This window comes from Manacus candei, unplaced genomic scaffold (genome assembly GCF_025592945.1).
Source record: "Manacus candei isolate 608988 ecotype Guabito, Panama unplaced genomic scaffold, ASM2559294v1 h1tg000084l, whole genome shotgun sequence".
NCBI classification, from domain to species: domain Eukaryota; kingdom Metazoa; phylum Chordata; class Aves; order Passeriformes; family Pipridae; genus Manacus; species Manacus candei.
Window position 1 is genome coordinate 3,279,722 of NW_026138132.1, and position 27,972 is coordinate 3,307,693.

A 27,972-nucleotide genomic window follows, 5' to 3' on the forward strand; every position below is an offset into this window, starting at 1 on the left:
CAGGCCCTTGGAAAACAGACTCTCTCCATCTTTCTTGTCAGCCCCTTCAGGTCCTGGAAGGCGACAATTAGGTCACCCCAAAGCTTCTCCTCTCCCAAATGATTGCCTGGAGTGATGGATCTTGAAGCCACTGAAGCTCCTGGTGCCTCCAAAGGCAGCAGATGATGTTCCCACCCATCTGCAGTTCCCTGGAGAGCCTGGAAGTGCTGAGGAAGCCCAGGAGCTGCTCTGGGGGGCAATCCTGGATCCCCTGCCTGCAGTGGAGTTTGATTTTTGCCAGCCCAGGCTGTGGCTCAGCAGAGCCGTGGCAGGGGTGGAATGGATGCCCTGGTTCCAGGAATGACCCAGCTCATCCTCTCCTGTAGCCCAGTTCACTGTAACCTGCCCACATATTGTCCAAATCCCAGCCCAGGGCACCAGTGATGGGCAGTCAGTGCCACTGGAACAACTACATAGGAACAAAGGAAGGGATATTTGGCACCTTGAACCCACTTAGGACCCAGATCAGCCGTGGGTTTGGGTTTCCTGATTGACCTGTGAAGATCTTCAGTGAAACTCTTTTCCCAGGATGGAATCAGACTGGTGCATTTTTAACCAGAGAATCCCAGACTGGTTTGGGTTGGAAGGGACCTGGAAGATCCATTTCCAACCCCCTGCCCTGGGCAGGGACACCTTCCCATAGGTCAGGTTGCTCCAACCTGGCCTTGGACACTTCCAGGGTTGGAGCAGCCACAGCTTCTCTGGGTCACCCAGAAGGGCTGGTTTGTTCTTATTTCCCAAGGATACCTGCCCTTGCTAAAATGAAGAGAATCAAACCTCATTTCCAGGCTCTGTGGGGATCAGGAAGGATGTTTCTTGCTCTTTCAGGGCACTGGGCAATCCCTGAAATCTGCTTTTCCCCATTTTTGGGGGAGCAAGGAAAGATTTGAATCCCTGCTCTCTAACAAGCCCAAACTCCAAGTCAGTCAGAGCCTTCCTTGCTGCTCTCCCTGTTCTGATGAAGACATTAATATCACACAAGGAATTTATTTCTCTTAATTTAAAGCAACCTTCCAGCTTGATGGACTTACAGCCCTACCCACCCCCCTTTGCTTCAGACAGCTCTAAAAAAGTGACTGGTGACATTTAAAGGAGCCCAACTGCCAAAAACCCCTAAAAATGAATAACTTTCTATGCACAGCACATTAGACCCTTAAATCTCCATGCAGCTCGAAAATATCTATGAAAGCAGTAGATTTGCCACATAAAACGTGCCAAATTCCTTCAGGGACTTGTGTTTTTTTTTTTTCCAGTGGGGAGTGGAGATGAAATTGCGTTTCTCAATCTTCAGAACACTTTCAGTTCGTTATGGAAAAGGGCAGTTTATCCCAAGGAAGGTTTTTAAACCTCAGAGCGAAACGTCGCCGGCCTTGGAAATAACTCCGAGCAGGAATGGCCTGGGGAGGCTCTTGCTTGCAGATCCCACCCCCAGCCCCCCAGGACAGGTAATTCCAGTGTCCCACTGACATGTGCAAGATAATTGGGAGTTGGAGGGGGACAGGCAGCTCACAGTTTGGCCCAATGTCATCCAGCCCCTGCTGTTTGGTGCCGTCAGTCGTTGTTTTCCTGCCGAGCACAAAGGGCACAGCTCTGCTTTGAAGGTCAGGAGCTTCTCTGGGGGCTTTGGGACAGCAGCACTGAGCAGTGGCCACCAAGTTTCACCCCAAGCCAACCCTCAGGGCTGAGGTGCCTTCCCCAGCACCCCACCTGCTCTTTGCTGGGAGGGGAATCCGTGGAGACGCTGCCAAAATTTGCGGTTTCGGGTCTTACCTGGAGCTCTGGAGAGTTGCTCCTCCTTTCTTTTCAGAGCAGCCGCTTCCCCCCCAAGAACTGAGAGAAGAGGAGCAGCCAGACCTGCCCTGGGGAGAGGCTGGACAGACTTGGAAGCTGAAATTGTAACTTAATCATTGGAGTCCACAAACCCACACTTCAAAACCAAACAAAACCCGAGCGTAAAACTCGTCCCGAGAGACTGGAGACCAACACGAGTCTTGGCTTTTTGCACCAGGGTCCAAGAGCAAGTTTTATATCAGATTTCCTTGGCTTTAATTGCAGCCTGGAGAGCTGGAGTTTCAATTTGGTTGAATCCCAGAGCAGCCCTTTGCTTTGATGCCATTAGCTCCCAACACGCTCCAGTGGCTCCTGCTTCGATCCAGAGCAATCCAGGACAGGAATATTTGGCTCCTCGGGACCTTAAAGAAGGTAAAACTTGGACACATCCTTGGAGCTTTAGCTCCTTAATTGTCAAGAAGGCAAGGAAAAGGCAGAGGGTTTTTGCCCAAACAGGCAGCAGGGGAGAAATACGAGAAATTCAGAAACATTTGAGGCAGAAAACACGAATTCCCCCCAGGGGATGGGTCTGTTCTCCTCAGGCAGCACAATTCCCACTAATTGCCAAGGAAAATCCCGGGGTAGCCCCAAACATCCTCCAGATGGAGGCTCAGATTCAGGTATTTTGAAATAAGGGAAAGAAAAAGGGCAGTTTGTTCAACTTTGCCTTCCCTCGCAGAACCACGAAGGTGCTTTGCCCAGGCTGGGGGGAAAAGTTGGATTAAAGGAGATTATAAATGGAAGTAAAAAATAAACAGCTCTTTGCTTTCTCAGCAAGAAAAAGGAGTTTTCTTCAGGAAAAAACGATTTTTTTTAAGGAAAAGAGGTTTTTTTAAGTAAAAAATGGTTTTTTTTAAGGAAAAAGCATTCCTTTTTTTAAGGAAAATTTTTTTTTAAGGAAAAAGGGGTTTTTTAAGGCAAAGGGTTTTTCTAAAAAAAAAAAAGTGTTCTTTTTTTTTAAGGAAAAGGTTTTTTTTTTAAGGAAAAAGAGTTCTTTTAAGGAAAAGGGTTTTTTTTAAGAAAAAGGGTTCTTTTTAAGGAAAAAGTGGTTTTTTTAAGAGATAACAGCTTTTTTACAGAAAAAAGGGTGGGGTTTTTAAGGAAAAAAAGTTTATTTAAGGAAAAAGTTTTTTTTTAAGGAGAAAGATTATTTTAGGAAACGGGTTTTTTTAAGGAAAAGGTTTTTTTTTAAGAAAAAGGGTTTTTTTATAAGGAAAAAGGGGTTTTTTTTAAAGAAAAAGGGGTTTTTTAAGGAAAAAGGATTGTTTTTACAGAAAAAGGGATTTTTTTAAAGAAAAGGGTTTTTTTAAGGAAACAGGGATTTTTTTAAGGGAAAAGGGTTCTTGTTAAGGAAAAAGAATTTTTTTAAAGGAAAGGGATTTTTTTAAAGGAAAAATGGTTCTTGTTACATAAAAAGGGATTTTTTAAAGAAAAGGGGTTTTTTTAAGGAAAAAGGTTGGTTTTTTTTTAAGGAAAAGGTTTCTTTAAGGAAAAGGGTTTTCTTTAAGGAAAAAGAGGGTTTTTTTAAGGAACAGGTTTCTTTAAGGAAAAGAGTTTTCTTTAAGGTAAAAGAGATTTTTTAAAGGAAAAAGGGATTTTTTTAAGGGAAAAGGGTTTTTTAAGGAAAATTGATTTTTTTTAAACGAAAAAGGATTTTTTTTTATTAAAACTTTTTTTTAAGGAAAAAAAAACAGAACAAAATATCATTTTTTAGGTATTCCCCAAGCCTCAGTGCTCACTGGAATTCATCACCTTGTGGCCAAGTGTATTTTTCATAGAACATCCAAGAGAAATATTTGAAATAATCATGAAATGCATCATGGCCTGAACCCCCTGGGTGAATTATTCACCCTCCAGAACCAAACTCAGCCCCTGAACTGGTTTAGCTTCAGCTCAGGGTTGTCACCTGAAAAAGGGGCTTTCTGAGAAAGAAACAAAAAGACTTTTAGTAAAAATAACAAAATAAGGTGGTTTCCTTCTCTTCCCCACCCCCAGGCCCAAAACAACCTCTTGAGCTTTTTTTTGGACAAGGCACAGAAATTGAGCTTCTCCAAAGCTCAGAATAATTCCCTGAGCTCCTTCTCCGAGGGGCTGGAGGTGGGACAGGACAGAGTCCTCCCCCTCCGTGCAGTCACCCTGTCACACCCCCAAAAACCATTCAAACAGGAGCTTGGCTGTGGTGTCCCAACCACAAAATAATATGTTTATTTTTTTCCACCACTTTTTTGTTATTGTCGTTGTTGTTGTTGTCGTCGCCGTCATTTTATTGATAAAAACTACACAAAAACTAACTGATCATAATAATTAATTAAAAAAAAAAACCAACAAAAAATGAAAAAAAAAACCAAACCAAAAAAAACAATGTTACACATTCTCCTGTGTTTTAGAAATTGAGTTTCACTAAATGCTCTTGCTTTAAAAGGTTTTCCTTCGGATCCATTTCCAGCACATCAACTTCCATTTTGGTTCCCAAACGTCCATGAATTTTGCTTAACCAGCCCCACTGGGCTGTAAATCCATTGCAATGTTTCCCCTTATTTTTTTTTTAGAGCCCCCAAAAAGTAATTATAGTGTCAACAATGAAGCACAATGAAGAGAGTAAAAAATCAAAAGCCCCTCCCTAGTGTACAGCCGGTGTCTTAAATGTACATGCACCCAAAATTCTTGGTTTCTGCTGCATCAATTGTCAATGTCCTTTTGGTTCAACATAAGCTTTAATGCCCACGTCTCAAGTTTGAAAGATTAACTCTTGACAGCTAAAAATAAAAAAAACCAACACCCATAAACCAACCAAAAAAATCGACCCCCAAAAATGAAAAAAAAAAAAAAAGAAAAGAAAAAAAATATATAGTTCTCTTCTGTCTGTTTAAAAGGAACAAAAATATTAAACCAATCTTTGTAATAAACACTTAAGAAGGAAACATGGCTGAACCCCCCCCCCAGAGCCTTGCCCTCCCCAGCCCCTTTATTTTTACCTGTGGTTCTCCTTCCCTGGAACCGTGCAACGTAGAAAAATCAAATATACAAACAAAACTCTTAATCCATCCCTTTTATGTCGCTAGAGTGAAATCTATCTGTTGTGGATTTTTGTTTGTTTTTTTTTTGTTGTCCTCCTTTTTTTTTTTTTTTAATAAGAACTCGACAATTTCTCTCTCTCTCTTTTTTTTTTTTTTTTTCCTTTAATATTTACACTCTGAGGAAAAACTCGTTGGAAAGTTTTAAAGCAAAAAGGGGGGGGGAGAAAATCCTGAAGTTCCTCGGCCGCGCCGGAGTCCGCGCTCTCTCCCGCCCTTCCCCTGGCGCCGGGCTGGAAGGTTCTGGAGCTGGGACGGTGGCTCGGAGGGTGTCCCCTGGCCCGGTGGCCCAGCTGGCAGGTGCCCCCCGAGGGCAGGTGCCCCCCGAGGTGCCCCCGGGGGGGTTAGTTTGGTATCCTCTCGATGTAGATGGCTGGGGCGGCCGAGCGCGCGATGGTGGCGATGAAGTTGTGCTCCCGGCTCAGGTCCAGGCTCGAGCTCTCCGCCGGCTCCCGGCCCATGGGGTCGTAGCCCTTGTTCACGTGCAGGGGCTTGTGGGCCTGGCAGTAGCCCAGGACGGGCTGCTCGTAGCTGTAGTAGGGTAAAGTCTTCATGTGGTGAGGGACCTGCGGGAGCAGAGCACAGCAGGGAGGGGTCAGGAGGGTTTGGGGGCAGGGGCTGCCCAGCAGTTTTTATCCCCATGTGTTTATCCCCACGTGTTTATCCCCACAACACCTCATTATCCCCACAACCCTCAGCCACATAAACCTCTGAGGCTTCTCAGGAGGGACAGAAATAAATTACAAATCATAGAATCATAGAATAGGTTGGGTTGGAAAAGACCTCCGAGATCATCAAGTCCAACCCCTGATCCAACTCCAATTACTATATATCATGGCACTAAGGGCCACGTCCAATCTCTTTTTAAAAACCTCCAGGGATGGTGAATCCACCACCTCTCTGGGTAGGCCATTCCAATGCCTGATAACCCTCTCTGTAAAGAATTTCTTCCTAACATCTAACCTAAACCTCCCCTGGCAGAGCTTGAGCCCATGTCCCCTTGTCCTATTGTTGGTTGCCTGGGAGAAGAGACCAACCCCAGCCTGGTTATAACCTCCCTTCAGGTAGTTGAAGAGAGTGATGAGGTCAAACAAGTCAAACAAGCTTCTCTCTGTGTCCCCCCTTCCCTGGCACCACCCCCCAGTGATGTTTGGTGTGTTCCAAAGGCAAGGAAAGTCAAGCTGAAAAGAAAAAGCTGCAGTTCCCTGCAGCACAGGCAGAGCCCTCTGGAGCAGGGCTGGTTGCACTGCCAGGCTGGGAGAGCTGGGAATGTTCAGCCTGGAGAAGAGAGGGATCCACAGAGGCCTTGGAGCCCCTTCCAGAGCCCAAAGGGGCTCCAAGAGCTGGAGAGGGACTTGGGACAAGGGATGGAGGGACAGGACATAGGGAATGGCTTCCCACTGCCAGAGGGTTAGATGGGATATTGGGAAGAAATTCCTCCCTGTGAGGATAGTGAGGGGCTGGGATAGGATTCCCAGAGAAGCTGTGGCTGCCCCTGGATCCCTGGAAGTGTCCAAGGCCAGGTTGGACCAACCTGGTCTGGTGGGAGGTGTCCCTGCCCGTGGCAGGGGTGGAATGAGCTGAGCTTTAGGGTTCTTTCCAAGCCAAACCATTCCATGGTGCCATGACCTGTGCTCTGGGTCCCCACGTGTGGATGGACCTCACAGCTGGCAGTGCTGCCCCTGGGGCAGAGGGAGCTGCTCTCCCTTTTGGTGGCTGTTGGTGGGCAGAGGTTCAGGGTGCTCCTGGGGGCTGAATTCTGCCTCTTTGGGACAGCCCAGCTCTGCAGAGCAAACCAAAAGGTTTGTGTTCCCAGCAGCTTCCAAAACCTGGCCCTTCTTCCAGTGCCTGGAAGGGGACTGAGCATTTCCAGGGAGCTCAGAGCAGCCTGAGCATGTCAAAGGACTGGCAAACCCGGCTTGCAGCACAGCTGGAACTCTCTTTATTCCTTCCCTGACAAAGCTGCTTGCCCAAGGTCATCATTTCCAGGTTCTTTATCTTCCAACCTCACCAAGATAAACACTATCAAAGCAGCTCAACTGATGCTGCCAGAGCAGAGCAGCCCCACACCTTGGACAAATGTACTTCAAACCACTGCCAGATCTATCCTGAATCTCTTCTTTATGTAAATCCTCAGGAACTGCCAGCCCCAAACCTTCTTTCTTTTTTTCCATAAATATTCCACGCTTGCAAATGTTAATCCTACAACTAAATATGATTTATGGCACAACAACAGATACAGATCTTTGCAGATAATTTTGTCATCTGCAAGAGATGAGCTGATCAAGTAGAAAGAATTATGCTCTTAGGGGAAAAAAAACCACACACACATTGCAGGAGAGTTTATTCTAACGCTGCCACAAAACCTGAGCTCATTATAGCTGGAAAAATCCTACACATAATCCAATCTTGGAACAAATGCCTTTTTATTTTCCGGGCTGAACTTTAAGTGAAGACTACAGAGCTAATTTCTCACAGATTTTCGTTGCATGGAGCACCTCATTCCAAAGGGCATGGAAAAAGCAAAGGGATTAAGAGCATTTGTGAAGTTTTGCAGGGTCGGGGTTTCTCCCACACGTGGATCCCCTCAGCAGTCTGGGACCTGCAGAACCCTGGAGAGATCCCAAAATTCTTCCCCGAGCTGGAATTCAGCTGCAAACCTCATTTTCCACGACAGCTGAATGGTGAGGATGCAGAAGAGAAGCTGCTGGGGAGAATTGGATGGGACAAAAGCCTCAATCTCCCCTTGGCTGCAGCAATACCTGTGCCAGCTCCTCTCAGGGCTGGAGTTTGTCCTCAGCTTTTAAGGCAGCTCTTTATGATTCCATAAAAGCCAAGGACTGTTTGTGTTGTGGAGATGGAGGTCCCTGCTCTGCAGCAATAACACACAGCTCATTAACCACCTGAGGCCTGGCTGCAAACCCCAAACAGGAGCCAGAGGGACCAGCAGCTCAAAACCATCCCTAACTAGTGGACAAACACGGTTCTCAGACCTTTTTCAGTGATTTTCTGGACTCCACGCCTTGTTTTCATTTAGGTGGATGGAGGGAAGGTGGATGTTCTTCATCAGGGTAAAAAGTGCAATGCAATAAGTGCCTCAGGCAGCTGCAGGTTAATTGGAGAAAGCATTTCCAGGATAATGAAGCCCAGCAACGGGTTCTCAGGACCAGCCCTTGTACTGCTCTTCCTCTCCCTCTTTTGGGGCCGAGATTCCACTAAGGGGAATTTAAAAAGCTTTTTCAGGGCACTGTTGGAACTGCTGCAGGTGTGGGGACAGTTGTAGCAGCACTCAGCCAGGAAAAAGGGTGGATAACACTAAAGACACTGTTCCCTCTAAACAAACCTCCTACTGTGGTATTTTTGCTGATTCAGAGATCAACAAAACATATTTAAAACTATCCAAGTTGTCGAGAATTAAGTTTATAAGTATTTTAGTTCCGGGTTCTGAAGTAACTTCTCTTGCTATGGAACTAATGCCTGAGGAATTCAGATGTGACCTTGGCCAAGTCATTTTATGAGGTGGAAAATGAGAAGCTTCAGTCCTGCCCCTGCTCATCCTTGGAGCTCTTTGAGGTGAGGGCTGTTTGTGCCGGGACTAAACCAACAAAACCGTGACCTGAGCTGGGGCCTTTCAGCTGCTGTGGCCTCCAAGAGACCAAAAAAAAAAAGCAGGAAGAAATCCAAACAGGTCATTAAATAAATCCAGTCCTTGGGATCGTGTCCTCAAGTGGTGGAGTCACCACTGCTGAAGGGATTTAACAGATGGGAGGATGTGGCACTTGAGGACGTGGTTCAGTGGAGACCGTGGTGGTGGTGCTGAGTTATGGTTGGACTTGATCATCTCAGAGGCCTTTTTCAACCTTAACCAACCTATGAGCCAAAAAATGGGAGCAAGGCTGAGGGTTAACCTGCCAGCAAAGGGAAGGCAGAGGCAGGAGCAGAACAGGATCATCTACACAGGGTCCTGCACTGGCCCCTCCATCCCACTCTGCTGCCACCAACCACTAAATCCTTCAGTTTGTTCTGGAAGGAGTTCAACTGGAAATGAAGACAAGGAGTTATCATATGGAAACATAACATATGCAAAACAAACTCTTGCTTTTGGAGGATCTGTCACAACATCTGACTCAGCTCTTGGCTCCCTGGGCTCACTCACAGTTCCACTCCATGGCAGGGGTGGGTGCTCAGGGTGGGACATGGAATCACACAATCCTGGAATGGTTTGGGCTGGAAGGGACCTTAAAGCCCATCCAGTGCCACCCCTGCCATGGGCAGGGACACCTTTCACTAGCCCAGGTTGTTCCAGCCTGGCCTTGGACACTTCCAGGGATCCAGGGGCAGCCACAGCTTCTCTGGGCAACTCTTGGAATGCCAAAAGGTTTCACAGCAGATGTGTCTCTTCACAGCATTTTCGGAAAAAATTCCAATTAATTCTTCTATTTTAATTTCTAAAAACCCTGCCTAACCCTTCCCTGAAGCACTAAATCTTTTTGCAGGAGGAAGAACACGCATCGACATGAGAAGGAACTCCAAAGTCACCAAAGCATGAGGAACATTTTGGGTTTAGCAAACGTGTGGCACCAAGTAGAACTGTCTGTCCTTCCCTAGGAGGGTGAGGAGGGGCTGGGATGGAATTCCCAGAGAAGCTGGGGCTGCCCCTGGATCCCTGGAAGTGTCCAAGGCCAGGTTGGAGCCACCTGGGACAGTGGAAGGTGTCCCTGCCCATGGCACTGGATGGGCTTTAAGGTCCCTCCCAACCCAAAGCATTCTGTGCTGATTCTATTATTCCATCCAGGCTTGTAGACAGTTAATTAAGCCAGTGAATTAATCCCTGCTCTGAAGAACTCAAGTTGTTCCACAAAGCCCTTCCTGCCCTGGGAGCTCTGGGAATGTTCACCAGGACTGGGATTAGTTACCCCGTGTTGGCTCCTGGAGCCCACACCTCCCCAGATCCTCACTGCAAGTGGAATAAACTCTGCATCTCAACAGCCACACACTTCAACCAGAGCTCCTGTCACAGCCCCCATTTCCATAAATCCCCAGCTACAGGAAAGAGACAAAAGATTTAGCAGCGGAAATTTAGGAATGCAAATCCTCCCTCCCGCAGCCCAAGTGACACAGGGGAGGTTCCCAGCTCAGCAGCTTTGCTGCAGCACAACTACTCCCCCCAAACCAAGCTGGAGTAACTGGACTTACCTAAAATACAGCAAGATTCTGGCCTGGATTGTGAAGTTATTTTATTTCTCAACATTCCCCATCCACTTTCCCCCTGACAGTCCCCAGTGATATTCAGTTCAACCCTCAGTCACCCCAACATGCAAATCCACGGATTCACGTTGCAATTCAGAGGCTTTTTAAATTTCTTTTCCACTGCATTGAATTTTATCAGCAGTTTTACTTACATCAAAACCACTGGGAAGTAAATTAGCCATGATTATCACACAAGAAAGTTCTATTAAAAAAAAATCCGTCATAAGAATTCAGCCTGGACTTCTGCTTCTCCTGAGTGCAGCCATTAAAATATAGATTTTTACCCAAACATCAGTAAAAAATCCTTATTCTGGAACTAGGAAAGCACGTGAGTAGAGATGTAACCTTCCCATATATCCACTGAACCCAGGGAGCTTTAAAGGATGTTGGACTGGGGACTGAGTGAATACCAAAGTGACCTTATTTCTAGAACACTTTTCTCTCTCTGCCACCTCTCAGAGTGTGTTAAACACCCTCACACACTCTTAATTGCTTGCTGTGCCTCCCAACAGGAGGCCTCAGACAGCCTGGAATTCAGCCCAACATGATCTCCAAGGTGTGACACCTCTCCCAGGGAACACCAGGAGTGAATTACCAAGTTTTTCAGAGGGACTGCAGCTCTTGCTCAAGGATTTCCCTCTGTGCTCACAGCAACAGCCTCGTTGCAGGGAGAAGAGTGGAGGATCAGGCAGAGGTTGAGGCTCAGAATCACTTGCAGTTCAGCCAGACCCGGCCTGAAACGATTCCTGGGCAACTCTTAAATCACCCTTTGGAAGCCCAGGGTCTCAGAACAGACCCAGTTCATGAGGGAAATATGATGGGTTTGTTCCTTAGGCTCAGTTTTGAAGAAAGATCTCCCACCATTCACTATCCTGCAGAGAAGGAAATTCTTTCCTGAGACACACGAACAGCCCTGGGTGTCCAAGAGACTCACTGCCAGAATTCCCAACAAGAGACAGAGGTGATCTGTGGAAGGGCTGAAATCCCAGCAGTTACTGAGGGAAGTGGGGTGGACTGCACTTTAATTTTTCCCTGAAAGGAGGATGGTACAAGGGCACAAACTGTCACAGGATTCCCAGACAAGTAACTGCCTTGGCAAGACCCTAAAACCCAGAGCTTGGCAGGGGAAGTGACGCCCTTCTGAGCCCCAGACTCTCTCAGATGTCTCAGTCTGGGCACTTTGGCTTTACCCAGTCCCTGTTTAGTCACTGCAGCTCAGACATCTTCAATCCTGGTGCTTCTGTCTCCAAAGAGAAGGAACACCCTGTTTGTAAAAGCCAAGACCTGCCCCATTCATCCCGATGGAAGGTGTGACAGCACAACCACCCCCGCCCTGCAGGAGACACATTTTCCATTTAAAAAATAAAAACCCCAGGCACAAATACTCTTGGGGAGTGGAACATCATCTGGTTTCACATTTGCTGGTAGCCTGGAATCCAGGTAACCTGATTTATGTGGAAATGCTTGCCTGGTTAATGATTACACGATTAAATTACACGCGACTTTAGAACTTGTCCATATGTAGTGGAAACTCGGAGCTTAAAAAATATGGCAGCTATGTTTTCTCATTAGTGCTAATATTGAGTCTCAGAACACCATGACTTCATTGGTGAATTAGCATCATGGCTGTTGATAAATCAAATTCAGAGTTCATTTTCAAGCCCATCATAATTTAGAGTAAAAATAAGCGAGATGTACTATGGCGGCGTTGTGATTATTGGAGCACACGGGCTCACCTTAGAGACACATTGATCAGGCACATTAGGCACAGAGAGCTGGTATAAACAATTCCAGTGATTTCACGCTGCTGAAAAATCACAGTCAACAGCCCTGGAACATCCCTTTGGAGCCAGCTCAGAAAAACATCCCTGTTCAGGAAAATGCCCCATCCCACACTTCCCATCAAAGCCGTTCCGAGGGACAAACGCGGGCGCCGGGGTTGGTGCTGAAATATGAAAGGGTCTGTGTTTTCTGCTTCCAGCTGGAGCAAACACAGCAGTGCCTGGCTGGTTTCTGAAGCAGCCCTTTTGTTCTGCAGTCCCTCTTTCCTCAGGTGATTCTCCCACTGACAAAAAACCCCAAATCTCAGTTGTTAAACCGGTTTGGTGCCGGGCTCGGAGGGCTCAGTTACAGAGGGATGAAGGATCCTGAGCACAGGTGTCACTGAGCTTGTGTGTGTGACATCTGAGCAGCTCAGGGGAACTGGCAGCTTGAGTTTTGGGTGGTCTTCAAAGTCTTTAATGAGCCCAGGTTTTCTGGGAGGTCCCAGATCCCCCGAGGGGCTTTGCCCGGGGTCCGTGTGCCTCCGCTGGGCACAGAGGGCAGAGCAGGAGCCTTTGGGGGGCTGGAGCTGTGGGTGCAATTCCCACCATCAATCTCCCACCATTTCACATTCCAGTTCCTCCCCCTGCAGCCAGGAACCTCCTGTCTTATTTCTTCCTCCCATCTTCTTTCCTCCCAGCTCAGATTACTGGGCTGTGCAGCCACCCCTGGGACACAAGAGAGGAGGTGGCAGCCTCAGGCTGTGCTAAAGGTCCCACCTGACACAGTTCTGAGCCCCCTGCCCCAAAATCATTCATACCAACAAGAAACTCCTACAGTCCACCAGTTTTCTCCAAGAAATCAAGGAAATCCTGCTGAACACCCACCAAAGGATGCTGCCCTTGTGCACACACAAATTTGAATATTCGTTCTTAAGTCCAAGCATTGTACAAAGTTAAGCTTGTCTTAAATAAAGCACAACCTCCTCCTGGGATTCACTTCCCTGAAGTCTGTTTTAACTTGTCTTATGCTTATGCCCACCCTAATAGTCCCACAAACTGAGCTTATAAATCCTATATCCGTTGTTGCCCAGAGAGGTTGGGGATGTCCCATCCCTGGAAGTGTCCAAGGCCAGGTTGGAGCAACCTGGGATGGTGGGAGGTGTCCCTGCCCATGGCAGGGGGTGGGACTGGGTGGGCTTTAAAGTCACTCCCAACCCAACCCATTCCATGATTCTATGATTTAGACTTGGATCCTGGAAGTCTGAGGATTAAATCAAGGTCTTTAGAAGCAAGCCCGAAATATTTTGAAGGATGCCAGGGTTGGGCACAGAAAGGCTTCTTCAATATATGGAATGGAAACCTTTCCCTTATGAAAATCAAACCTGGAGACAAAAGGTTGTGGTTGGCAGGTCTCAGACCGTGTCCTGGTAAAAAAAAAAAGTTGGTGTCAGTGGAAATTTGGAGCCTAAATTCTACGAATGACTGACAAATGGATCCGTGATCTCATTCAATTGCTGTGTTTCTGGCTGGGGAAATGGGATCCCCAAACTGACACAGACTGTCAGAAGAGAGGTCTTATCATGAAAAATGGAGAGAAACATCAGCCAGGAAACCTGGGGCAGCCATCAGTCACTTCTCCATGTCCTATTAAAGATCTATTTGTAGTTCATGAAGAGCTGGCTGACAATTAAGAACTACAGGAATTAAACAAACATCATTGTATTAGATAGGATTAAAAGTATATTAACCTGAAAAATCATATGTCATGTTAACAGGCAATTTAGGGGCTATATAATACCTTACAAAATGGATCAATTTAGTACAAACTAAATTAAAATACAGCTCTTAATTCCTGATTTGGGATGGAAATATTCCCCAGCTTTAAGCCATTTGTCAGCTATACAGGGGGCACCAAGGAGAGACTTTACTGATTTATTTGGTCATCCCTGCCCAGTGCATCTCATGTTTTAAACCCCTGGGTCACGTCCCCCTGTCATCTCCACCAGGATCTGGATTTTCAGCTTCCCTTCCCTTCCTACAGATAACTTCCTAATCCCTCTATCCCATCACACAAATGCCTTTCCCTCTAAAGCAGAACCTCTCCACAGACTCTTTAACTGTGTTTTGCCAGAGATCAGGAGAAGAATCATCCACACCCCACTGCTCCCTCTATGGGCAGATTTGATCTTTCAATCAGGAAATGAAAAGGTTTTCCTAAAGGAAACTCCCAGAAAGAAGAAAAAAAAAGAAAGTCTTCTGAGCCTTGTTGTTGTTCCTTGGGCAAAATATTTCTTTTAAATTGCTTGATGTGTTTTTAATGGCGTGTCTGACTCCTGACAAAAAGCCCCACTGATGAGAAACTTCCAGGGAGAGTCACAGGAACCTTTGATTTCCCACCGTGGAGGGCCAATAAAATCAACAAATGATCAGGATATTTTAATTGGAAAGGCATTAATATTGCTCTCAGTGCCATCAGGATCAGTTCCTAGAGAATTCAAGAGGGATGGGACCCTGGTGGATCAAAAAAAAAAGCTTTTCCATTGCTCAGGGACAGAAGATCAGTCCTTCAAAGGAGGTACAGTTGGAGCAGTTCCCCACCCAGATGTGAAGAATCCCTGTGGGAGCCTCTCCACATCTTTGGGTGCCTGAATCCACAGACCTTCCAAAATGAAGCCACTTTTAAGGCAGCTCAGCTTTCCTTTAGACACTTCCAGCTCTATTTTTCCCAGGAATTTCTGCTCCCTTTGCATCCCACTGCAGAGTGGGGATGGTTTGGATTTAACCTCTCCTTGAGCCAAGGGCAGAGCCCAGACCAACAATCCCCCAGAGTGTTCTCCTGACCTCCAACACTCCCAGCCTGCTGAATTCCTGCCGTTTCAGGTCCCAAATTCCCTAAAGCTGGACCTTCAGAGCCTCCCAGGTGGTGGATCCAGAGCAGCCTTTGGGGAATGGAGCAAATTGTGTCTGTCCAAAGAGAATGATGCCAGGGAAGGCAAAGGTGGAGCTGCTCTTCCATGCACAAAGCTGGACCAGCTGCTCCCTCCATCCCTCCCCACAAACAAGGACAGTGTTTAATGTGACCATCTGACAAAGGTGCTGCCAGGGTGACAAATGAAGGTGCTGGAGAATGAGTGAAATGAGTTTTTGTCTCGTATTAAAACACTCCTTTTTTCATTGCATCTCCAAGGATTTATAGGCTGCAAAAGAGCTCTCCCGAAATGGATGGCTTCTTCAAAGATTTTTAAATGCTAGTCAAAGTTGTACATTGATTTTGGACATCAAGAGAACAAAACTGTATTTCCTAAAGCGGGAGAAACGTGACTCAAATTGCACAATATTTTGTCTCGAAGACATGAGAAGGTATAAACAAAGCAACATGATGAGTGGTGATTAAACCCACACCAATGTGAGAAGAAAGGGATAAAAGAAATGGAAATTTTTCCTTCTATTTTAGCTACTTATACAATACCCAAAAGGTTTTGGCTGGAGTCAGATCAGTCTCAACCCATTTTGACTTGAAAAAAGCTTAGAGCCACATTTTAATTGACCCTAATTCCATTTAATATTGAATATTTAATATCAAATTAAAATTATTTTTACATAAAATTAAATAAAAGTTATACTCAATACAAAAATCAAGTCTCCAACCCCTGCATCCCCAACAAGCTCTGAGATGACAAAGTCCTTCTCCTCTGTCATCACTTCAAATTCAAAGCCTTGAGAGAGCAGATAATTTGTTTTCTTTTTCAGTCACCTCGAGGGGTCCTTCCTCCCAGGAAATGGGTGTCAGGGTAAAGAATGACTGGCCAAAAAAATGACAGAAATGCTGCTGTTGTTTCTCCTGAGCCCATCAACACCCAGAGCTGCTGCTCAGGGAAGCCTTGAACTCCAGGAAGAGGAGAAAGCAAAGCTCCACCACTGGAAGCTGAGCTGAACTTCAAGGAATTATTTGTTTCTGGTGAGAAAACAGCGAGATAAATTCTCTCCAGAGGGGGAAGATTAATTCCCTCCCGGGGGGGGAAAATCAACTCCCTCCAGAGGGGGAGAAGCCTCTGGCACCACCGACCTCCTCGGACACGGGAGGATCTCCTCTGATCCCAAGGATCACAAGGGTTTAGTTGCCTCCACTGAGGTGGCCCAAACATCCCAGCTGGAGCAGGAATGTGGGAGCAGGAGGGGCAGGAGAGCTTCTCCTGCTGCTGGATTGCTCAGGAGCAGGAGGGACAGGAGAGCTTCTCCTGCTGCTGGATCTCTCAGGAGCAGGAAGGACAGGAGAGCTTCTCCTGCTGCTGCTGGACCTCTCAGGAGCAGGAGGGACAGGAGAGCTTCTCCTGCTGCTGGATCTCTCAGGAGCAGGAGGGACAGGAGAGCTTCTCCTGCTGATGGATCACTCGGGAGCAGGAGGGACAGGAGAATTTCTCCTGCTGCTGGATCTCTCAGGAGCAGGAGGGACAGGAGAGTTTCTCCTGCTGCTGCTGGACCTCTCAGGAGCAGGAGGGGCAGGAGAGCTTCTCCTGCTGTTGGATCTCTCCATTATTGCTGCCGGAGCTGCCGCCCACGCCGGAGGGAACTGCAACCCCCTCGAATTCCAAAAGGGACGGGGATGTGACTCATGGTGGGGTGAGGATTTATGTAACCACCATCTCCACTCCCAGTCAGGAGCAGCCTCTGCATCCTGCAGCACCAGGAGCTGAGGTGGAGCAGGGCAGGGCCTCAGGGAAATGCCTGTTTTGTGTTGAGGGAGGGGAAAACATTCAGGGATGAGGATGAAGAGCCTGCCAGAGCTCAAGGAGCTTTTGGGTGATACTCTCAGGCACGTGGTGAGACTCTTGGGGATGGGCCTGAGCAGGGCTGAGGGTTGGACTCGATGATCCTGGTGGGTCCCTTCCAGCTCAGTACATTCCATGTTCCATGGTTCTGGGAGGACTGGCAGGTTGTGGGTGACACTGCCCGGTGCAAAGGCCGGAGGACTCGGGCTCGGGGCTCCTTGAGGGCCTGGGAGACAGCCTGGTTTGATGGGGAACAACCCCTCAGCTCTGCTCCCAGCTCTGCCAAACCCCCTGAACACACAGACTGGGCTGGGAGAGCAAGAGAATTCTAATTCCTGCCCCCTGTGTGAGGGGTGATGCTGTTCAGCCCAACAGCTCAAGGAAAATCGTCTACTTGCCCCCAGCTCTAAAGGTACTCTTGGAAGCTGCAGCTCCATGGTTATCCCCCACTCACCCCTGGCAAAACAAGGTGCTACAGGGCAGGACAAGGACTTCCAGCTCCTAAAAGGCCTCAAGACCCTCAAATATGAACCTCTACAAGTGCCTGTTTTGCTGAAGAGCTGTGACAGAGCAATCATTGGGCCACTGCTCAGCTTTGGGCCAGGCAGAGCAGGGACGTGACAGCGACGTCGTCCCCGTGCTCCAAACGCTCCTGAAATGGCAAACAGGGAGAGCAGGGAAGGCAGGGAAGGGACTCAAACACTGTTAGAAAATCAATAACACACAGGGCTTCGTGCTTCAGTCACGTTCTATAGGATTTTTGTACATCAGAGATCAAGTGAGCAGAAAATTAATGCAGGAGTGTCCAGCATTGCAGGCAAGGACGTTTCCCAATGAGAGAATTATTTTTTAATACTCTACAGAAAACAAATTACTTTTTCCTTCCTTTGGGCAAGTGTTACAATATGGAGGGGAATCATTGGTAAAGACATATTCAGAATCCCTGAGAAAGCTGGGAGGAAGATGGGTTAGGAAATATCCTTGGCTTAGCAATGTTTGCTGCTGCAAAACCGAGCAGATCAATTCAATTACTGCATGAAAGCAAAAACTATGGCAATTATTATTGAGCAACAGTAGTTTAGGGACACTTTTAAAGCAGAAAGGAATATCTGGATGACACTAAAGAAAAAAAAAACCAACAAACAACCCACATGCTAATCCTCAGAACAACCACTGTGCAACGTGAGAGGAGAGAGCAGCAACAGCACAGGAAAAGCACTGAAAAATCAGAAATTAAGGTTTAGTGGTTAACCCAGAGAGAGCTCTGCTGCCCAGAGAAGCTGTGGCTGCCCCTGGATCCCTGGAAGTGTTCCAGGCCAGGTTGGACGGGGCTTGGAGCAACCTGGGCTGGTGAAAAGTGTCCCTGCCCATGGCAGGGGGTGGCACTGGATGGGCTTTGAGGTCCTTTCCAAACCAAACCGTGAACCCTCTGAGAACTGGCACAGAAACAACACAGTCAAGATGGTCAAGACAGAGAGGAAAGGGGAGATGTTCCAACCCGTCTGTTCCCCGTGGAGATGGAAATCAGCAAGGCTGCTTCATTTTGCCCCATTTCCGAGCACTCCCAGGGAGCTGCTCCAGACACCGGGTGAGGACAGAACAGCTCCGGGTCAGGATCCCCTCGGGGAGAGCCGGGGGGAGCCAAAGCAGGAATTACGGGCAGGAGGATGTGGAAATCCGTCTGGCTCTGGAAAAACAACGTGTTCAGACACCCCGGGCCAGCGATGAAGGGCCTTCTCTGCGCTCCGAGCGCTCTCGGCTGCAGCCAGGAGAGGGCTGCAGAGCTCCTGCGCTCCGGAGCTGCTCGGGCGGGCTCCGGGATCCCGGGAAAGCCAAACGGATCCGTCTCCCCCCTCAGCTGACACCACGAAGGCTAAGAAGCAAAAATAGTTGTTGCCCACTTGGACCTTTCCCGTGCTCGACACAGCGGCGGGGATGGGGGGAAAGGAAAAGAACCATCCCGCTGGAAAGGAAAACCTGCCCTCGGAGCCGGGTTTGGAGAGCAAAGGGGCAGCTCAGAAATCCCCGCAGCTCACATCAGCCAGCGTGCTTGAGCAGCCTCCCAGCCAGCCGAGCACAAACATTTCCAGCTCCTCCGGTGTTTTTTTAAGCTTGTTCTGGTTGGGAAAGGTAATTCCTGTGTGTCCCAAGGGATCAGCAAACAGGGGAGTAATTGGATTTTTTCGGTGTGGCATTACCTTGGTGGGATATGGGGCTGTGACTTTAACAGCCTTCTGTGTGGGATCATGGAATCCCAGAATCCCAGGATGGTTTGGGTTGGAAGGGACCTTAAAGCTGCTTCGGGAGAACTGGGAATCCAGTTCACATTTCAGACTGGATTGTTACAAATCAGAGAAACACAGAATTGTTTGGGTTGGAAGGGACCTTAAAGCCCATTCAGTGCCACCCCCTGCCATGGGCAGGGACACCTCCCACTAGCCCAGGTTGCTCCAAACCCTGTCCAACCTGGCCTTGGACACTTCCAGGGATGGGGCAGCCACTGGACAACCTGTTCCCATGCCTCAGCCCCCTCCCAGGGAGGAATTTCTCCCCCTTTGATGGCTCAATCCCCATTGGAGCCCCCTGGAACCAACTCCCACCACCTGGTTCACCCGTGAGACCCAGGGGATGCCACGACCAGACCCCAAACTGCACAGGGGCCACACACACTGGGACAGGAAATAGAAAGAGATAAATAAACCTCTCACAACCCCAAATCTGCTGTTTCTTTGCAGTGCCCAGAGGCCTCGACAAGAGCTGAAGCTGCACTGGGTGGGACCCAAGGCTCGTGTGCTCAGTCCTTGCCCTGCAGAGCTTGTACTCCAGACAGGAGTGACAGATGAAGGGTGGGAGAAAGGCAAACAGCAAACAAGAAAAAGATCTCAGAAGTGATGCACAGATTGAGGGACAGATTTTCCCACAAGCTAAACACATGAATACAGATCTTTTATCCCGAAATGACTCCCCTCATCATGTGGCCACAGCGTGTGTGTGTGTGTGTGTGTGTGTGTGTGTGTGTGTGTGTGAGCCCAGAAGAGCAGAGCTGCAGAGCACAGGAGCTGGGTTTGGGTACACAGTGTCCACAACACACACACTGTGGGGGATTTACACCAGCCAGGCTCCAGGCTGGCCCATGAACTCTCAGAACAGAGCCACTTCAGCTTCATCTCCAAAGGCTTCTCCACTCTGGGATGGACGTCAAGGGAAGCACATTGAGAGGACAGTGTTGAGGCTCGGGTCAAAAGTGTGATCCTGACCTGAATCAAACACCCTTCAGGGGCCAGGGAAGTGATTCAGCTCCCCAGTGTCCCAAGACAGTTCAAACCTCCCAGTTTAAAGGTGGGTTTGCCTTTGACAATGTGGTTTAAGGGGTGCCACAAACCCCCATGGAGGGGTTTGCCTGCTCCTGCTTTTAGGAGCCCTCTATTTTCATGCAGTTCATCCAAGATCAACAAAGCCTTAAAAGCAGAGGCTTACATGTAATCTGGGCTAGTGGGAGTTGGAACTGGATGGTCTTTAATGTCCCTTCCAACCCAAAAATTCCATGATTCTGTGATCTGTGGCTGCCACTGCCCTGGGGACAGCTCAGCCCCCTCTGCTCCTTTCCTCTCCACTCCCAACTGAGAAGAGAACAAAGGTGACTGTGACTCCAGATCACGGTGAAGAGACTCAGGGGGAGGCTGAACAAATGATCCCCCAGTAATTGCAGCAGGAAACAGGTGAAAGACTGTGGAAAAGGCATTGGATTTCTGCTGCCCTCAGATTCCCCTGTCAGGATCACAGAGCACAGAGGCACTTCCAGGGGTTTCGCTGCCACCAGTGAAAACCTCAAATAAGCAGAAGGGTCAGATCAGAAGTGAGCTGCCCACAGGGCCTCTGGAAAGGGAAGAGAATGAAAATGTCTCATTCTCACCAGGGGACTGGCCAGGCCTCCTGAAATGCAGAGCACACGGCTCAGAGACACATTCCTTATCTCCCATCTGCCCCCAAAGCAGGATGGAGCAGGTGAGGGACAGCATGAGGAGGATGGAGATTAATGTGGAATAAAAAAGGCAATTTATCTCCCTGATCCCAGCTCTGTAAAGAAGAGCATAAAGCACTGGCTGTTTCGACACATCCTTTAATATTATACATATCCTTTAATATTATACATATCCTTTAATATTATACATAATAGTGTTTCCCCATCACTAACAGAACAGTTCGTGAGATTATTGGGAATTTCAGAAGCCAAATGATCACCCCACACCAGTGGAATGTGTTGTGCCTGGCAACCAGAAATCATTCAGGTTTGTGCATCACAAGATCTCCCCCAAATGTGCCTTGCACAGGGCAGAACGTGGATAAAATCCCAGGAATAAATAAATAAAACACGGGCAGTGACACTGCTCAGCCACGACTGACAGGAGCCCATGGGTGTTCACCCATCTCTGCAGAGCTGCACTCAGAGCAGGGAGGTTTGCAGAAGTCAAATTATGGCAGCAACAACAACCCTCAGCTCTTTGCCCCCTCAGCTCTTTGCCCCCTCAGCTCTTTGCCCCTCAGCTGGGGCTCTGCACCCACTCTGCAGATGAGTTGTGTGCTGCTGCTCTGAGACAAACAGACATCTCCATCCCCACTTTATCCCCAGATAAGCAGAGGGCAAGCAGCTCCCCCCCAGTTAAACCCCCCCAGCCAAGGATTTAACCCAGCCTGACATCACAGCTCCTACCAAAGAGCTGAGGAAACAGAGACAGGAGCTGAAGCTCAGCCCGACATCAGGCTCTGGATCTTGGTGTCCAGGATAATCCCAGCTGAGCTCTGTGTCCCAGTCCCAGACCCAGCACCAGACCCCTCTAGGAACAACCAGAATAATTCATCCCACCCTGATGCCCCCCTGTGCTCGGTGCTGGATGCCTCAGACACAGCAAGTGCTGCATTGCCACATTAATTAAATATTTACAGGGAGTTTCTGGTCACTGGGTTTTTTCCTGGTGACTCATTCCTGCAGGCACATCCCTCATCCCTCCCAGGCTCTTTCTGCTCCAGTGCATCTTGCCCATGGCCTTTGTCAAGGAGAGAAGGTTCAAGGTGGTGTAACCTGCACAACCCACCCCATGAAGAGTCTCCACCTCTGGCAACTCTGGTTGTTTCCTCGTCACAATAATATTTATTTATTAGTTATTTATTTTTTTAACATGTATTGGTTAATATTACTTATTATATTACTTATATTTTATTATAATGATACTTATTATATTATTTATTTTGTTATAGTTTATTATTATTGATAATTAATAATAATAATTATTAGTTATATATAACTAATAAAATATAACTATATTATAATAATATATAATAATAATATTATATAATGATAATATTATATAATAATATATAACTATTATTAGTTATATATAACTAATAATAGTTAATATTTATTTATTTTTGCCAGTTGTCAGGACCCAGCAGCAGAACCAGCCCCTGCTGTCCACCCAGTGTGTTTGACAGAGATGTTGCAAAGTTCCTGAATAATTCTTTCATATATTTAATATTTGTGTTTTTCCTTAATCCAGGAATTTCCTACTGGAATTTTGGCAGAGCTAATGCTCATTTAACACTCAGACACAGGGCTCTGGTTTGTGATATGGCCCAAAAAGATTCACATAAGGACCATTGACAAAAGACTTTCTGGGCCTTTCTAAAAGGGGGCTTTAAGACTCTCAGGATCTTAAAACCTTGTCCCAGTGTCTCTGATCAAGAGCCATTCCAATACATTGGAGATGCCCTTCCAGTTCTGGAATTGAAATTATTGACTCCTCTCTGCAGCAACAAAGAGCCTTTTATTTCATCTCCACCAGATAACTGGGTTTATCCCTTACCAAATCGACAGGCCTTTCTTGGAATGTCTTCAAGGCCAGGCTGGAGCAACCTGGTCCCCTGGAAGGTGTCCCTGCCCATGGCAGGGGTGGCACTGGATGGGCTTTAAGGTCTCTTCCAATCCAAACCATTCCAGGATTCCAGAAGTGTTCTGGTGCTGGAATCTCCCTGAACTCCAGCCCCACACAGGGCCCAGCAGGGCAGGGCTGGGACCTCAGGAAGGCTCCACCTGCTGTAATTCAGGAATAACCACAATACTGGACAGAAGGGGCACAAACTGAGGTGTCCTTGGGGAAAACTCAGTTCTCTGGGTGTCACCTCAGTTCAAATAAAAAATCCAGCATTTTCCTTGGGCTGGGTGTTCTCCCACTTCTAGAAACAGAAACAGGGGGAGGGCAGTGGAGCTGGGAAGGGGCTGGAGCAGCAGGAGAGGCTGAGGGAGCTGGGGGGGCTCAGCCTGGAGAAAAGGAGGCTCAGGGGGGACCTTCTGGCTCTGCAACCCCCTGACAGGAGGGGGGAGCTGCCAGGGAACAAGGGACAGGAGGAGAGGGAACAGCCTCAAAGTTGCCCCAGGGGGGGTTCAGGTTGGATATTGGGGAAAATTTTTCATGGAAAGGGTTGTAAAGCACTGGTACAGGCTGCTCAGGGCAGGGGTGGAATCACCAGCCATGGAAGTGTCCAAAAAAACATGTGGATGTGGCACTTGAGGTGCCCACGGTGGTTGGTGCTGGGTTGGCTGTTGGCCTTGATGATCTTAAAGGTCTTTCCCAACCTCTAATGATTCCATGATTCTATTGAAGCCACGATTTTACTCTATCCATTAGTTTCCCAGTAATTATTGGGTTTCCCTCCTTATTCTTCCCCCTGGAATAAAGGACATAAAACCCCACAAGAGCAATGAGAAGGAGCAGCCCCTGCAGGGATGCCAAGCAGGTATTTAGTTATTTAGTCCCTGAGGAGGAGCCTCAGAGCCTTCATCTCTGTGTCACAACAACTCCCCGAGGTGCCACAAGGGCTGGGGAGTGATAGTAGTGCTGGACAATGGTTGACATGGTTACCCTTTTCCTTTTTGTGTGTGGGGAGTTCAGCTTCAAAACCTGCCCACAGCAGAGCACAAGGAGAGCAGCCTCTCCCTATTGCCACGGGAAAAAAAGGCTGTGCCACTGCAGCCTCCGTGCCCTTTGAGAGCAGAACAGCCCTGCCATCAAAGCTCCCAGCACTCCTCCACAATCCTCAGTTCACTGGGGCTTTGTGGTCAGGAACTAGAACGTTTTTTTATGAAGTTCTGAAGGGGGTGAAAAAAAAATAAAATTATCTCCTGACAATGAGTCTCTTGTAGTAAGTGCTGGAAGTAATGAACAGCTGCAGTGCTGCCTTTGGAAGGTGAAGCCAAGGAAAGGTACCTTAATGTGCATTTAAAGCAGGAACAGGTCAGGCTCCAAGATGTTTATTGGGCATAATGGAAACATTCAGTTGTCAAAGGAAACATTACACAAAAATTGACAGAGTTAGGTGGGATGCATTATTTAAACACATATTTATCCATCAGAAAGCAAACAGCTGCACATTAGAGGGGAGGGTGATCAACCATGGCTCCATTGTAGCCTCCACCATATGGTTTGGGGCTGACAAATGAGGGCAGGAGCTTGTAGGGTTGTTTTTTTTCCCTTTTGCCAAGGTATCAATACAAGAGGAATATAATCAAGTAATTATTTCCTCACCAGATGTCCTTCATTGAGGGCTCTGCTACTCCCTGCCACAAGTGACAGTTCTCGGTGTGTGCACAGTGTGGTGACAGTTCTTCAGCTGAGAGACACTCACAGAATATCCTGAGCTGGGAGGGACCCACCAGGATCATCCAGCCAGCTCCTGGCCCTGCACAGACACCCCAAAATCCCTGAGAGTGTTGTCCAAACCCTCCTGGAGCTCTGGCAGCCTTGGGGCTGTGCCCACTGCCCTGGGGAGCCTGGGCAGTGCCCAACCAGCCTCTGGGGGAAGAACCTTTTGCTGAGATCCACCCTGAGCCTGCCCTGACACAGCTCCAGCCATTCCAGGGGCCTGTCCCTGCTCCCAGGGAGCAGAGATGGAGCTGCCCCTCGGGAGGAGCTGCAGCCCCTGATGAACCCAACCTCAGGCTCCTCCAGCTGCACAGCCCCAGTGCCCTCAGCTGCTCCTCAGGTGGCCTCTGCAGACCCTTCCCCAGCTCCTTTGGATGGTGTCTGACAGCTCTCTGACAGACAGAGACACTCCCTTCAACCCTGTCAGCCCTCACTCTTCTCTTGCATGGAGTGACCTTCATCCTTCTCCTTCCCCACCACTCCAAACCCTTTGGTTTCCAGGTCATTTCTCCAGCCCTCTGCCACAGCCCCCTGCCCCTGGCCTGCTCTGCACAATTAACACTCCAGCTGGTTTTTCCTGTGTTTCCCAAGATATTCTGGAGGAAAAAGCCCAATACTCAAACCACACCACAACCCAAACTTAACTTTTTTAACAAACCATAATAAAATGTTAATAGGTGATGTTTCCTTTGTGATGTCTGCTAGATCTGTGTGAATTTGGGGGACAAAAGTTTATAATGCAGTAAAATAATAAACATTAGAAGCTGACACAAATTTAGGGCAGAGAGAACGGAAGAACCTGCACACACAGAACATTTGGCTGGTATTCCAAGCATCCTCAGACAGTACAGGAGGCTAAAAACTGCCCAAAGCTTCTAATATTACATTTAGGTAGAACCTGCCATATAAAGCAAAGCATTTTTGGGTGTTTTTTGGCTGGACACCAAGGGAGGGAAGGGACAATTAACCATTAAGCACTAATTACTCGTGTCCATCCATGGAGTCACTCAGCTGGTTGGAGCCAGGGTTGCTTTGGTGTCCAACACTGGTCCAGCCCAGAGAAGATGCCCAGGGCACAGAACTGCCCCAGCAGGGCCCTGACCCCAGCCTGAGACCCTGGGGAGCTCAGGGAACACAAACCCATTTATTCTGGTGCTGCTGAAGGCCAACAGGACCCCTGCAGTCCAGGGTGCCCTCTCAGGCAAGAAATAACAACAAATCCCTTTGCTTTTCACAGAGTTCAGGTCGTGAGAAACACAATGATGAGGCCATGGTATCTTTATTTTGTTGTTCTGACAAGCTGTGCTTTACCCAACCCACATCTCAGGAGGAATTTCTTCCTGGAAAGGGTGGTCAGGCCTTGGAAGGGGCTGCCCAGGGAGGTGGTGGAGTCCCCACCCCTGGAGGTGTCTCCAAGGAATGACTGGAGGTGGCACCCAAGGCTCTGGAGGGGGGGGGTCAGTCACAGCTTGGACTGGATGATCTTGGAAGGCTTTTCCAGCCTCCAGTGATTCTGGGGTTCAGATGCAAGGCAAGGTCTTCACTCTGCACCACTGCAACCTTCCCACTTCCCTGGGCAGGAATACCCACTGGACAACCCCCCTGACCAAGGGGACAGCACAGGAGCTGCTCTGCCCCCACCCACCCACGCTCCAGAACCACCCAGGAATTGTAAAAAACAGCAATGATTTCGACAAGAGCAACAGCCAAAAAACCACCTTCAGGGACAAACCTTGTCCCTGTCCCCCAGTGCAAACAAAGCTCTGCTCTGGCTGCCTGTCCCTCTGAGTGGTGTTTACCCAAGGCAGGGAACAGGGCTGTGTTAATACAATTAACACAGCCAGGGAATCATTGTTCTGTTGTCTGGCAAACAAATTCCGTGGCAATTCCAGGCTCTGCTGGTTTATTTTGACTAAATAAATCTCCAGCTCAATTTAAGCAGCACTGAGAGGCCAGAACAAGGTGAGGACTCCATTTGTTTAAACTCTTCAGAAAACCCCCTCCTGTCCCTGCAGGGCTGAGGTGGGAAAAAGGGACAGTGAGATTACTCTGATTTTTAGAGACCTGTGAGCTGAGGGTTTATGACAGCAAAGACCTTCCTTTACAGAGCTGCAACCAGCTGATATTTGTTGGAAAATGATGGATTCCATCCCATCTCCCCCCAGTCATCTCCCTCCCAGGGTCAGGGGTGGTGTTCATTTACCACCCCCCTCCCTGTAAGACTTTCCACACCTCTGATCTTCCTCTCACTTCTTCTCTCTCCCTGTTTCCCAGTTCTCCTAAAGCTGCTTTGAAGTGACCAGAACTGCAGGAAACCCTCCCATGGAGGGAGCAGAGAGGAATAATGATGTTTCTTGTTTTATTCTCAACTTCTTTCCTAGTTCTTTCTGGGTATTTGTTTTCCTGATCACCACTGAGCTGTTTTCAGAGAACTGTTCACTCTTCCAACATCTCCTTGGGCAGCACCTCTGACCTCTGTGGAGTTTTTAAGAGCCCTATTAAAAATCTTGTGTTTTCTGCTTTTTTTATTATTCAGTGCCTGCTACAAACATGAGACACCCCTCAGTGTAGCAACTTATATTCCAACAGCCACTGGAAAGGTGGGCTGATTCCATCTAGTCCTGGGAATTTATTGCCATTCCTGTTATTGATTTGATCTAAAACCCCACTGCTCCACAGTCTCTTTTTCCAAACCACAACCAGCCCCGTTGCATTTCTCTGTTCTTTGCCATGGAAACGTGGGATTGGTTCTTCAGAGCTGCTTTTTAATATTGTTTATTAAATGCCAAACCCCGTGGAAAGGTTGCTCATCCTAAATCCCAGGCCTTTCCATCAGAATTCCACAGGCATTTCCTTATGGCTGGCTGTTAGAGCAGGAGGTTGGGTGGGTGATGAGGGGTTTGGGGTGTGCTGGTACCATTATCCCCAACCCCAAAGTTTTGCAAACAGGCTCCTGCAGCTGAATAGAGAATTTGGAGCTGTTTTGAGCTGCTCTGTACATGCCTGAGCCCAAGAGCAGGGAGGGTTTGGGGAGGGTTGGAGCCCAGCTGCACAGCTCAGTTCCATCTTCAAAGCAAGTTTGACCCTCCCGAGCTCAGCTCATTCCCACAAAAATCTGCTTCCCGTTATTCTGTGTCCTTTTGATGTTCCCAAATCCCACAGTGACCCCCAAAGCACCCATCTGTCCTTCATCCCCTTTAACTGTGTGTCCCCATGGCCTCCCCAGGTCCCCTTCCCTCCTCTGTCCCCCACTCTGGGACTCCTCCACCTTTCACCCCACACCCACCCTTTGCAAAGCCTCAAATCCCAGAACTTGGCATTGGGAGCAATTTGGGAGCAATTTTTTTCTTCTAAATTCTTCCAGCCAGGGTTTGATCCAAACTCAAACCAAAGCAAAATGAGCAAAGTAACTCCAGCCCCCCCAAACAAGCCTGGAAAGAGCTTTCAGGTCTGAGACACTGATGGAGATTGGCAGAACTTAATGCAGGTGGAACAGAAGGAATCAGCAGCTTTTCCAAAGGCTGATATCCATGGACATTGCACTTTTCAA

General features: G+C 48.0%; 2 protein-coding genes across 3 annotated transcripts in view; one reads left to right on the forward strand and one right to left on the reverse strand.

The window, feature by feature from the left end:
• Positions 1-27,972, forward strand: part of LOC127482007 (coiled-coil domain-containing protein 81-like) — a 237,585-nt gene that overhangs the window by 203,022 nt on the left and 6,591 nt on the right. The window lies entirely within an intron of this gene.
• The window catches only part of LRRTM4 (leucine rich repeat transmembrane neuronal 4), a 198,117-nt gene continuing 175,213 nt past the window's right edge, over positions 5,069-27,972 (reverse strand). For both annotated transcript variants that reach the window (XM_051811852.1, XM_051811851.1), the window contains one exon: positions 5,069-5,509. In XM_051811852.1, the coding sequence (XP_051667812.1) occupies positions 5,288-5,509 (222 nt within the window). In that variant the 3' untranslated portion in view covers positions 5,069-5,287. The remainder of the gene's footprint in view (positions 5,510-27,972) is intronic.